This window comes from Ictidomys tridecemlineatus, chromosome 13 (assembly GCF_052094955.1).
Source record: "Ictidomys tridecemlineatus isolate mIctTri1 chromosome 13, mIctTri1.hap1, whole genome shotgun sequence".
NCBI classification, from domain to species: Eukaryota; Metazoa; Chordata; class Mammalia; order Rodentia; family Sciuridae; genus Ictidomys; species Ictidomys tridecemlineatus.
Genome location: NC_135489.1, coordinates 48,972,067 through 48,985,899, shown reverse-complemented (window position 1 = coordinate 48,985,899; position 13,833 = coordinate 48,972,067). Strand labels below are relative to the sequence as shown.

Below are 13,833 nucleotides of genomic sequence, written 5' to 3'. Positions count from 1 at the left end.
ATAGTTGAGAGTGAAAGTATATAAAATCCAATCTTCAGGAAAAATAGCTATGCTACTTCTATGGATTTTACGTATATATCCTTCCTTTCTAATATCTTCAACTTTAGAGCTAATGCCATCAAATTTTATCTCCCACTTTTCCCTTTTTGCTATTATTTGCTGATACCATTCAAGTTCTCCTCACTTAATACTGACTCCCCATCACTCTTTCTATTAAAACTCCATTCATACTTTAATTCATGGCCATCTTAATACATATGTCAGTTGCCCTAGTCTCTTGCAGCTTAAACTTTCCTCCTCCTCCTCTGTAATCTTCTCACTATTCATACCTTAAAGGTTTAACATAACCAGTAACTGCTCACCTCTCAATTGCAGTTTAATATGTCTACTGTCAACTTACATCTTGCCAGCTGTCTCTACCTCAACCATAGAAATTTCTTCATACTACCAGGATATTCAATCCATTGAGTCTACCACCGGTAGCTATCCCTTATACCCCTTAAATTTCATGGTCAAGCATTATAATCTCTGCCTTACATTTACAATTTTTTTTCCTTTGCCTTTTCTCAGTATTGTTGGTAAAATCATAACACTAGATAAAATCTAGCTCTGCTTTCTCTACATGCAATATGGTTGGAGGAAAAACTACAGCATGTTAAGTAGTTTCATTTGGAATTCATATAGATTCAAATGGAAATTTCAGTACTGTATTTATGAAATTAAAAACACATTAGATGGACATAGAAGACAAGATTAGTAGATTTGAAGGTACATTAATATAAAATATCCAAAGTAATGCATAGATAAACTGTTTGGAAAAAATAGAACAAAGTGAATGAAATAAAGTGGGGCATAGTGAAATTTCAGGTCTAATTTATATGTAATTGGAGTCCCAGAAGGAGATGAGAGAAAAAGTGGAAGAACAATTTTTGAAAAAATAATAGCCAAAAACTTTATAAATCTGATAGTGCAGGGGGGGTGAAACAACCCACAAATTTAATAAATTTAGTCATTCTTAAGCAGGATAAATTAAAATAAACTCAGTGAACTTCAAATAATTATATCATGATCAAATTTTAAAATCAAAGCCAAACAGTCATAGAGATGTGTGGTATATTATCTACACAGTAGCTAATTCTGTCAGGATATGGAAACCAGGAAAGAATGAAATGATGGCTTCAAAGTATTTGAAAACTGCTGATCTAAAACACCAACAATAAAAGTATCTTTCTGATTTTATAATGCATGAAAAAATACATTCTATGACCACACAGAGGACAGGGGCCAGGGCAGAGGTAAAGGAATAACAGGTGACTCTTCTAACTTTCTTTCATTGTTTGGAAAGCATCAGAGTATTTATTTAGAATGAAGAATAATAAACCAAAGAAATGTTATCTTGACAGTGACCACTAATATAATAAGAAAAGGTAAAGGAAAAAGCTAGGAGAAGGACTAGGGTGTAATGGAGTACTATTTAGCATGCACTAGGCGTTGGGTTCAATTCCTAGCTCCAAACAAAAGCTAGAAGAAGAGGGTAAAAAGGAAATATGAAAACTGCTTGCTTGCTCAAAATATAAAGCAAGAGAGGAAAAAATAGATGGGAAAAAAAGTACATAAATAACAGAATGGTAAAATTAAAACTACCTATGTCCATAATTACATAACTTGTAAGTACACTAAACATTTTAATTAAATGACAGATAAGACTGGATTTTAAAGGACAGAAAAAGATATACTGTGCAAATAAATGCTAAGCAAAAGAAAGCCTGTGTAGCAGTAGACATTAAGGCAAGAAATATTAGTAGAGATAGAAAGGGCCATTCATGATGAGAAAAGGGTCAACAGGGAAGAATAAAAATCCAAAATGAGTTTGCAGCTGACTACATAGCTACAAAATACATAATAAAAAATTAATATGGTTGGGATATCCTGGTTAAATTAAATGTTCAGACAAAAATCCAAATACAATTTGTAGATTGTCTTTTTTTTTTGATGGTGCTTCGGATCAGTGTAGGGTCTTGTGCATGCTGAGGACTTTCTCTACCACTGAGCTACACCCCAATCTGAGCCTGCCAGCCTTTAAAAAGAAGCAAAAGACATTATATAAGCATCATTGTCTTGGATGATTTGAAGAGGATTCACGTGTAGCACAGACCGATCCACTGCAGGCTCTTCTCAAAGCAGACTGTTCATTGTAAAGTGACAGCTTGTTTGCTAGTCTTGTTGTAGGATAGTAATAAACCGTGGCAAAGGCAAACAAGTATGAAATATTTAAATTTATTGACAGAGTGCTAAATATTTCCTTTTAAGTATTAACAATCTTAGAATCTTCCTATTTCCTTTTGTTACTGAGATATTGGGGAGAAAGAACTCTGTGCTATGTTCAGGGAGTTGTATTTCATTATGAAATTCAGAAATTCCTTTACAGGAAATAATTCTCTTCCTGAAGATAGTATTTTTTTATATTTATTTTTTAGTTATAGGTGGACACAATGTCTTTATTTTATATTTATGTGGTGCTGAGGATCGAATCCAGTGCCCCATTCATGCTAGGTGAGCGCTCTACCTCTGAGCCACAATCCCAGGCCCCTGAAGATGATAGTATTTCTACCAGAGGCCATTTCTGCCATATTGTACTTGTGTAACTGTTGTCATAAAATAATTAATTAGTTGTGATTGTCTGAAAATTCTGAAGGGTAAAGTTTTGAATGAAAGAGTTTATTGATAATTAGGGCTGGGGATATAACTTAATGGTAAGAGTACATGCTTAGCAGGAGCAGGGTCCAGGGTTTACTCTTTAGCACCTGACAATAAAAGAATCATTGGTAATGGAAGGTTACTTTTGTATAGGTTCAGGCTTATTTAGATTGATTAATCTTAACAATCTGTTAAGCATAAAATTTTTAAAAAGGCATAGAAGTGGGGGAAAAGTTCACCAATTATAAGTAAGCCCTCATTAAATGTTAAGTATCTGCTGCTTTTCTCCTCTTCCCAAAGAACTTCTGCTTATATTTCTGTGTTGGGTAAAATATAGTGGATTTCAGTTATTAAAATCTGCTTACCTAGATGAAAATCACAGAAAACTTCTTTTTCAAGTGTTGGACCCCAAAGTAATAGTTATGCAGTTTCTTTTAATATTTTTTTAAAGTTTTTTAAAGAATCACTTGTTCCTTATATTATAACTAAAAATAGAAATAGAGATAATAATTTAATCTCATTACATTGTTTTAAGGGAAACATAGTCTATGAAAAATCTCATTGCTGACAGTTTAATATTGCAGAAGATATGAGGAATAGCTTGCCTTGTGGACAGGCAGGAAAGGGGGGGTGATATGGGAGATAGGAGGAATGATGGGTTTGCTGACGTGGTGAGACAGCCAAGCCTCTGCCAATATGGGGTGAGTTGCCAGTGGTGGAAGAGGGAAGTTTACAAAGGAGTAGAAGAAAGGAACTGTGTGTAATAACAAGAAGAAAGTCAAACAGATATATGAGATAAGGGAAACTGTTTCAGGGAGGTGACTCAATATAATTGTGTAGTTAGTATATTTAGCAAAACCAGGACTGAAATTCTTGGAATTCCTATTTGAAAGTTCTTTCAGACACCATCTGGCCTCCATTCTTCAAGTGTGCCCAAGTTAGGCATTGTTAAACATTAATATCAGAAATTATCTTACTTCAAAATGGTACCCTGAATTCTCATTAACCAAATGAGATTGGCTTTTGAAGAAATTAGTGTTGAAAGTAAAATTTTAGGCAGAATTAAAAATTGAACATGTTTAAATATAGATTAGCATTTTCTAAGTTTCTCTGGATATACTCTGATGTCTAAATTGTATTTTTTATTAAAAGAATCTTTTACTAAATAAACTTAACATACCTTGATATACAGCTAGTGGTTAGAGGATTTATTCTGTTTTGCTAGTGATGGTTAGGATCATTTTTTTAGGATTTTTTTTTTCTTTAACGTTTGAATGTTGTGTGTTAGGTATGGTAAACCGTGAAGTACTGGAACAGGTGGAACGAGGATATAGGATGCCCTGCCCTCAAGGCTGTCCAGAATCTCTGCATGAATTGATGAATCTTTGCTGGAAGAAGGACCCTGATGAAAGACCAACATTTGAATATATCCAGTCCTTCCTGGAAGACTACTTCACTGCTACAGAGCCACAGTACCAGCCAGGAGAAAATTTATAATCTGGATTGTAATCTGGGAATTATAATCCTAGTAGCCTATTTTATATGCATAAGTCTGCCAAAATGTAAAGACTTGTGTAGAATTCCTCACTTTATGTACAGGAATCAAAAGAAGAAAATCTTCACTCTGCATGTTTTAATGGTAAACTGGAATTCCAGATATGGTTGCACAAAACCACTTTTTTTTCCCCCTGAGTGTTAAACTCTAAAGTACCAATGATGAATTTTCCAACTTATTTCAGGGTCCAAAGAAATTCTAGGGATAATTTACTGAACAGTATGGGTAATAGCATGGTAAGGAAGCACAACAAGGCTACTCTTTTCTTCGCCAAACTCGGATTGTTAAAAGAGAAAATTATTTATTGTTATAGACAAAAATTGAGAGGTAAAATCTTATACCATAGTAAAATCTAAAATTAAGGAATCTCATGGGACCAAATGATTCCATTCCAGTTTTGAAGACTTTCTTGTGTTTATTGTTCTCAAAGTTTTCTTTTTTTTTCCTATGTGAAACAGTCGATATAAGTCTTAACATATGCCTCCTTTTGCTTAGAAATAGGCCATAATTTTCAAAAGCAAAAAGGTTAACACCTAAAACTTGATTAAATGTTAGACCTCAGCAGTGGAATTTGAAAGTATTAATGCACTATGTTCATACTCAGATTCATGGAACTGGAAAGTAGAAAAAGAAATTTCTCACTTCATTTTTGAAATAATTCACATTTAGGAAAATGAAAGTAACTGTAAACTCATCTTTTGTAAAGTTACATTTTTTTTTCCCAAAGGCAATATGTAATTGAAATTTTATTATCCAATCGAAGGGGAAATCTTTTAATCTTTAGCATGAAAAGTGAAACCCAGAATTTAAGCAGTCCATTTTTAAAAATAGACTTGGTACTGTAAGATTTGCTAATATGTTCTTATGGTGATGGGTGCCACAAATAGAAAATATCACTAGATCAGGGACTTGAACGCACTTTTGCTTGTATTGAATATAGACTAAGAGAGGAAAATGTATTTAAAAGAAATATGAGAAAAGAAAATGTGAAAGTTTTACAGGAAGAAGGGTGGAATGTGATATTTAATGCTGTTGTCATGGAGTAGCAAAATGGCTTTGCTGGCACTCAAAGCTCCTCACTTAGCTGTTTCTGAAACTTCAAGAGTTATAAGGTATGACTGTAAAACTAATTTTCTTAACATACACATTAAGTGAGTGTTAGTTACATCCTCAAAATAGTGAAGTTAAGGCTTCACACTAATTCTAGTGACATAGTTTTTATGCAGAACAATTTTAGAGTTTTCAAATCCATGTTAAAATCTCCACTTTTTAATTATACTTAATGATTATCAATTTTTCCTTTTAGAATATAGTTAATTTGGGGAGGAAAATTTATTCTGCACAATAACAGTCATTAAAAGGGGACAGGTTTTGCCCATTTAAAGTGCAGAAGTGAAAATACAAAATAAAGCTGATTTTTTTTTTTAACTTGTAAAAAAAATTCCCAAGAATGAATTTCAATAGCAGCATTACTGGCTAAAGAGTCTAACAAAGGAAAAACTGAATCTGATAAGTTGAAGTCTAGTATCTGTATTTTGAAATACTGTACTATAGTTACACTTTAAAACACTGTATCAGGTTCCCATATTTTCAGTTTTAACTATCATCACTTAACCTGATTTAATCATTAAATTTAAAATTCTATGCCATGGTTTATATGTTCAAATTCAAATCATTTTAAAATGTGACAAATGAATTTCATGCAAGTTGGCAATAGTTCTGGTACTAAAAATTATGGTTGTGTTTTCTGTTTACATAACCTATTTAGTATTAATCCCTGTGTCTAGAGGGCATTCCTTCGAAGAGTGCCCTCATTATTATCCTTAACATCTACAACCTGTGACTTGTTTTTTAAAGGGCTTTATGTGAACTATGATGTAATTTTTCTAAGTATTTTAAAAAGGGTAACAAAAATCATGTACTAATTCTGATCAGAAAAATAAGCCAGGAAGTTGATGGTATTCATTAGATTTTAACTAAATGAAATAGTTCCTAATGATAACAATTATATAGTAAGGATAAAACACTAACTTAATGTGTATTCAGTTTAAATTGTTATGTATTTTTAAATTGCCAAGAAAAACAGTTTTGTACATTTGAAAAATTTTTTTCCAACAGCTTTCATCTTCAATGTCTTAATATAACCCTTACCAAAAAAAAAAAAAAAAAGGAGTTGGCAAAAACAGCCTTCTAGCACAAACACTTTTTTTAATGAATAGTAGCCTAAAACTTAATATTTTTATAAAGTATTGTAATATTGTTTTGTGGATAAATGAAATAAAAATTCTTGTTGAATGCACTTACATATCTTTTCGATTGCTGTTCATATTTCTCATTAATTTTTTAAAAATTGATATGTTCTGAATTTATTCTTCCATTGGGGGAAAAATGTTCAATTACTTGTAATTCCTGAACAGAGTTAAATCAGTTCTTTGTTAAGTTTAGAATACTACTGAACCTATTCTATGTGGTTAGTTTTCCATGTCAGGTAAGTGACATTTTTACAAATATTTTCTCGTTTTAAAATTGTACCAGCATGGGGAACACCTGTAAATCCCACCAACCCTAGGGGGCTGAGGCAGGAGGATTGCATGTTCAAGACCAGCCTCAGCAACTTAGAGCAAAATCCCTTCTCAAAATAAAAAATAAAAAGGGCTGGGGAATGTAACTCAGTAGTAAAGCACCTCTGGATTCAATTCCCAGTTAGTGTATTACATAGAAAAATGTTAAGTAATTTGAGTGAAGCTATTCACAACCTATGTGAAGGATACAGAATGACCACTTTTGACCAGTAAAGGTCTTAATTTTCTAAAAATGTAAAATCTGTATATTCATGTGTGTTTTGCAATTATTTTATTACAGGTTTAACAAAAATAAAATTATATAATTGTAAATGGCCAATCAAATGCATTTATGTTTTTTCAGTATTGTAATTGTGTTAATTACCATTACTATCGTCATCTAAAATTGTTATTGGCCTTTTTCCTGATTTTCAAAAAATAACATTAAATCAGCACACATGCTTCCTTCATTAAACATTCATTATTTTTGTAATATGTAATAGTTCCTCAGCTTAAGGATGTTTTCTAGTTTGCTGTTTGCCTTTTAATTTTACATGTACTTTCTGACATTTAAGTTGTACATTTGTATGTTGTCAAAGCTATTTATTATGCTAGAAAACACTTAATCCACCCCAAATTAAATGTTCATGTCATTTATAATTTATGATTTTGTTTTTTAAATTTCAATTCTTGTGGAAGTTATGTAAGTTTAAAATGTGTCTTTATGATCTAACAACTTTTTCCCATATAATTAATTTTTCCAGCACCAATCTATTGGTTCATCTATTCACATCTCATTTGAGTTCCTTCCTTGAATATATACATATTTACAACATCTGTTTTATCAAATTAACTTAATATTTCTGCCATTCACATAACCTCTAATTACTTTCACTGGGTAGTACATTTGAATAATCAGTAAGGCAGCTTCCCTTTTGTATTCATTTTTCTTTTTTTTTCTAATCTTGGTATCTTGATAAATTCTTGATAAAGCATAGACTTCATTTATTCACATTCCAAAAAAATTCAGGTGAGATATTGGTTGGGATTGCATTGTTTATAAACTAGTTTAATAAGAATTGGCCACTTCCAGCTCAGTCTTTCCAACCCATTTATGTGAATCTTCACTTATAGTTAAGTCCTACAAGTTTTCTTTCAGGAATTAGAAGAAGAATCTCATTCAGTGTCTGACCACATTGCTCTAAAGCCAGATCCCTATCTTGTTACAAAAGAAACCAACATGCAGAGACGGTGCATAAGGCCCAATAGTATTTATTTCCTCTAAATCAGCTCCTCTCTGCTTTTCCTCTAGAGTATATACTCTCCTCTTTTTTTGTGTTTTGTTTTGTTTACATCAAGTTGAGTTTTTGTCACTGGCAACCATAGTCCTGATTCAAATTATTAGTAGAGAAAGGTATACTCATGATTAAAATAAGCAACCAGAGGCTCAGGTAGAAGGATAACAAGTTCAAAGCCAACCTCAGCAGTTTAGTGAGACTTTCAACAACTTTATCTCAAAATAAGAAAAGATGGGATGTAGCTCAGTGGTAAAAAGTGCCCCAGGGTTCAATCCCCTGTACCAAAAGCAAGGGAAAAAAATTTGCAACGTGTGTCAAGTTCATCCATTTTCCCTCACCATTTGGACTGCCCTACTTCTGGAAGGCTGATCAGTACTTATTAGGCTATTTCCTTGCTCTCTGGATTCCTGTTGTGCCAAGTCAACAAGAGGAAGGTAAGAGGAAGCTAGAAAGAAAGGTCAAGGTATTTATTCCTCTGGTTCCCTTCCTGTAAATTTGGGCTGATGCCGAAGATTCCTCTCAATACATCCTCCCCCATACAGTCTCCTTTTGGAATGCTGAAGATTCCTCTCAATACATCCTCCCCCATACAGTCTCCTTTTGGAGACTGGTAGCTACAGTTCTGTATCTGACAGTGTTTTTGCTACTAACTACACTTACTGCATGAGTCCTTGTTCCCCTATTCTGCCCACTTCTTTATAAATATCTTTGATTTACCTTAGTTTGAGTGTGCCATCTATTCCAGTCAATCCGTGACTGGTATTTGTCACAGGTATCAGAAAATAGAAAACTCAATTTTTATAAAAGTGGCAATTTAAACAAAACAGCAAATTTTTCAGTACAATAGCAAAAAAGTATTTTTCAATTACGTTTATGTATTTTTTAATCTGGTAAAACTCCATTAGAGTATTTGATTAGCTGTACCACTCCAATTAAAGAATGAATGAATTATTCAATTCATGGATGAAAACAATAGGAATACGAAGTAGAGGTGATAAGAAAAGGAAATGGTATAAAAAGAAAAAATATATCTTGGTGTGTAAAAATTATTTGCAAGAATAGGCCCCTTAAAATTGGTCAAAAAATGGGCCCCAGATCTCTAAGAAAGAGATGCTGAATATTCAGTTTTAAGGTGCATGCTGGGTCTTCCTTACTCCTTCCTTCAAATTGGGTACACAAGCTATGGGTCAGGAACGGAATTACTAAGTACGAAAAGGGTAGATTTCATGCCGTAGTTTAAAAGCAGTGAAGAAATAAACAATTCAGCAAAGAGAAAAGCTGATTGAGTATGAGAAAAAGAAATGTATTAAGTACTTTTCAGAGATCCTTGATGGGACACTGGATAACACTCATACATGGAAGAGCTTCACTTAAACCTTAAAGGTCAAGTTAATTTGAGGAAGCTGGAGGACTTAGAAAATGCAAAGGAAAAAAGTGCCTCTAGACAATTTTTGATAATGGGGATGGCAGAAATAAGAGGTAAAAGTTGGCAGCCAAAATGATTGACAGTGATCCTAATAAAAATTAATATTTAAAGTGATGTGTTCCTTAAAGATTATCGAATTCCATTTACTAATAATTGTACTATTTTCAAGGAAGCTTTAGTCTCCTAAAACTAGGGAATATACTATGGAACTAGATGGCAAGTGAATATATGCCTTTATGTCTCCTAAGTTCCTGGAAATGACCAAAATTCTAGTTTGTAGATTTGGTTAATATATTAGCTTTCCATTGCTGTGACAAAATACCTAAGAAAAACAATTTTAAGGAAAGATGTATTTTTGCACATGGTTTCAGAGATTCAGTCCACAGTTGTTGGCCCCATCTCTGTGGGTTTACGGTGAAGCAGAACATCATGGTAAAGAGAGTATGCTGGAGCAAAGCTGCTCACCTCAATGACAGACAGGAAGCAGAGGGAGGAAGGGACTGGGACAAAGATGTAGAACACAAGGGCACACTCCCAAGGATCCATTCTGTTCAACTATGTCCCACTCCTACAGGTTCCACCACCTCCCAGTAGTCCATTCAGCTATGGATTAATCTATTGATGAGATTAGAGCTCTTGTGATCCAATCACTTCTGAAAAGTCCCACCACTGTAGTAGAGTGGGAACCAAACTTTCAACACATGAGCCTTTGGAAGACATTTTATATCTGAACTGTAATAATTGGTTATTTCTGTAGTCCTTAACTTGCAGAAATTAGAAAAGGGTAGAACCAGCCTGATAGAAATTTTGAGAAACTCAGAGCCTAAAGAAACCTAGTCCAGAGAAAATACAAGCCAGGTGCAGTGATGCTTGCCTGGAATGGCTTGCCAGGAGGCTGAGGCAGAAAGATCAAAAAGCCAGCCTCAGCAACTTAGTTACACACTGTCTCAAAAAGGGCTGAGGATGTGCTTCAGTGGTAAAGTAACCCTGGGTTCAATCCCCAGAACCTTAAAAAAAAAAAAAAAGGTATTAAGAAAATACAAGAGGAAATTCTTCAAGTACAATTCCAGAGATTTCAAACTTAGAATCAGCAAATTCAAAGAGGTTGAGGGATCCTTAAGAGAACTTTAAATTTTTTTTTATAATTTATATATGATAAAATTTACCATTTTTATAACTTTTATTTATTTGTTTTTATATGATGCTGAGGATTGAACCCAGGACCTTGCATGTGGGAGGCGAGCGCACTACTGCTGAGCCGTAACCCCATCCCCAAATTTATCATTTTAAGTGCACATTTAGATAAGTTGACAAATATTTCAGTCACAAAACCACTACCATTCAATTGTGATATAAAACATTTCTGTCATACCAGAAAATTCCATCATGTCATCTTAGAGTCTTCTCCATTCACCTCTGAACCCTGGCAACCACTGAGTACTTTGTCGCTATGGATACAAGTGGAATAATATGTAATCACTATGTCTGATGTCTTTCACTTAGCATAATACTTTTGAGGTTCATCCATATGCTCGGTGAATGTTTCACCAGTTTAAGGCTATTGTGAATAAAGCTGCTATGGATATTCAAGTGTAAGTTTTTACTGTAAATGTAGGCTTTAAATTCTCTTGAATACTTTGGAGTAAGATTACCAAGTTGTATGGTGCAATTAACTTTAACTTTTCTAAGAAACTGCCAACCTGTTTTCTGAAGAGTCTGCCATTTTGTACTCCTATCAGCAATGTATGAGAGCCCATGCTTGTCAATACCTGCTTTTGCTAGCCATTTTAATTGTTACCATTCTGGTAGATATAGTATTGTTATGGTGGTTTTAGTGTGAATTTCCCTAATGATTAACATATTAAGAGTCTTAAACATATTTTGAATTCATGTATCTTTTTAAAAAATATTTCTATTAGTTGTTGGATGGACCTTTATTTATTCATTTACATCCAGTGCTGAGGACTAAACCCAGTGCCTCACAGGTGCTAGGCAAGTGCTCTACCACTGAGCCACAACCCCAGCCCAAATTCATGTATCTTTTTTGATGGGGTGTCTAAAACATTTTACCCATTTTTTGGTAGTGAGTTGTCATTTCAGCATTCTGGATAAAAGTCCTTCGTCACATTATGTTTTACAAATCTTTTTATCCCAATCTGCAGCTTGATTTTACCCTGAATTTTACACAAGAAAACAATTTTGATGAAGTCTAATTTATCATATTTTTCCTGTATCATAAGAAAATTTGGCTTGGGGCTGGGGTTATGGCTCAGCAGTAGAGTGCTCACCTTGCACTACAAAAAAATATTAAAAAGAAAAAAAAGAAAGAAAACAAAATGTGGCTTAATGGGGCGCTGTGGTGCATCCTGTAATCCCAGCCACTCAGGAGGCTGATGCAGGAGGATCAAGAGTTCAAAGCCAGTCTCAGCAAAAGTGAGGTGCTAAGCAACTCAGTGAGACCCTGTCTCTAAATAAAATACAAAATAGGGCTGGGGATGTGGCTCAGTGGTTGAGTGCACCTGGGATCAATCCCCGGTACCAAAAAAAAAAAAAAAAAAATGTGGATTACAAAAATCCACAGATTTTCTCTTATGCTTTCTCTACAAGTCTTATCATTTTAACTCTTAGATTTAGTTTGTATTCCATTTTTAGAAATTTTTTCATGTAAGTCTTGAAATCAAATAGCTTAAGTTCTTCAGCTTTGTTCCTCTTGAAAACTGGCTATTTAAATTTCCACACATATTTTTGTCCATATACATTTTTAGAATTAACTAAAATGTCAACCTTTGTTTAAAACCCCTCCTTGGTAGGGGATGAGGCTATAGAACAGTGGTAGAGGGCCTGCCCAGCATGCCTGAGCCCCAGAGTTCAATCCCCAGTACCACCAAAACAAACAAAAATCCTTCTGGAGATTCAATTACATTGCATCATATCATCAAATCTATACTGAATTTTCCAATAATATGAAATTTCTCCACATGTTTAGGTCTTCTTTTTTGCTCAGCAATTTTTTAAGTTTTCAGTATACAGATCTTGCATATTTTTTTGTTAAATTTGTCCCAAGTATTTCATACTTTTTATGCACTTGTAAGAGGTATTGGTTTTTGTCTGTTTTGATTTTGTTTTTAAGACAGGGTCTCAATACGTTGCCCAGGCTAGCCTTGAACTCCTTGAACTCAAGTGATCCTTCTATCTCCGACCCTCAAGTAGCTGGAACAGCAGACACACCCCACCACACCTGACTTGATGTATTAAGTTCTTATTTTAATTTCCAATTCTTGATAACTAGTGTATCAAATATAAATTGGAAAAGCCCTAAGTTCAATCCCTAACCCTAAATAAATAGACCCTGTATCTTGTGAACTTGTTAAATGTAATATTAGTTCTAGTAGCTTTTTTTGTAACCTTTGTTTTAGTATCAGGGTAATATACTAACTTCTTTTTACTTTGTTTTTTTTCTTTTTACCAAAATCATAACAGAAACCACTCAGATGGTGTCCTCTTCCTGTTATTCCCCCAAAGGGAGAACAATGGTCAGCAGTGGCAAATAGCAGCTGGAATAAAGCAAGGGCCAGCTTCACACTCAGGAAAGGACACTTCATCTCTTTCTTGTCATTTCCCATACTCTACACATTCAAATTTCTCTAGAAACAAACTGTAGAAATGATCCCTGAAAGTATTGTCTTCTAACCTCTTTTTTAAAATGAGGAGATGTCCCTCCTCTTGTATTTTCCACAGTTTACATTAGGATTCAGTTTTAGTGTTGTACTTTCTATGGATTTGTAACCATATATGACATTAAAATGTAAAATCTCTGTTCTGCAAAAAACACTGCCAAGAGAACAAAAAGACAAGCCATTGACTTGGAGAAAATATTTGCAAAAGACACATCTAATAAAAGGCTTGTTATTCAAAATATACAAAGAACTCTTAAAATTCAACAATAAGAAAACAACCAACCATATTAAGAAATGGCAAAAGACCTTAATAGATAGCTCACTAAAGAAGATATACAGATGATAGGTAAGCATAGCAAAAAATGCTTCACTACATATCTGATCAGAAAAATATAAAACAAGTTACCACTACATATCTATTGGAATGACCAAAACCCCAAACACTGATACAACCAAATGATGGTGAAGATGTAAAGCAACAGGAATTTTCATTCATTGCTTATGGGATATAAAATGGTAGAATCAAGTTGACAGTTTGGTGGTTTCTTGCAAATGAAACATACTTTTTCCATGTACTCTAAAAATCCTGCTTCTTGGTGAATACTGAGAAGCCCAAATG

The 13,833-nt window shown here is 33.8% G+C and overlaps 1 protein-coding gene and 1 pseudogene across 4 annotated transcripts in view; one reads left to right on the top strand and one right to left on the bottom strand.

Moving 5' to 3' along the window:
- The window catches only part of Yes1 (YES proto-oncogene 1, Src family tyrosine kinase), a 66,256-nt gene extending 59,705 nt beyond the window's left edge, over window positions 1–6,551 (top strand). For all 4 annotated transcript variants that reach the window (XM_078030315.1, XM_078030316.1, XM_078030314.1 and 1 more), the window contains exon 12: window positions 3,986–6,551. In XM_078030315.1, coding sequence (XP_077886441.1) covers window positions 3,986–4,194 — 209 coding nt within the window. In that variant the 3' untranslated portion in view covers window positions 4,195–6,551. The remainder of the gene's footprint in view (window positions 1–3,985) is intronic.
- A 6,468-nt stretch (window positions 6,552–13,019) lies between these two features.
- Window positions 13,020–13,223, bottom strand: LOC144370221 (small nucleolar RNA U3; annotated as a pseudogene).
- Window positions 13,224–13,833: the final 610 nt, after the last annotated feature.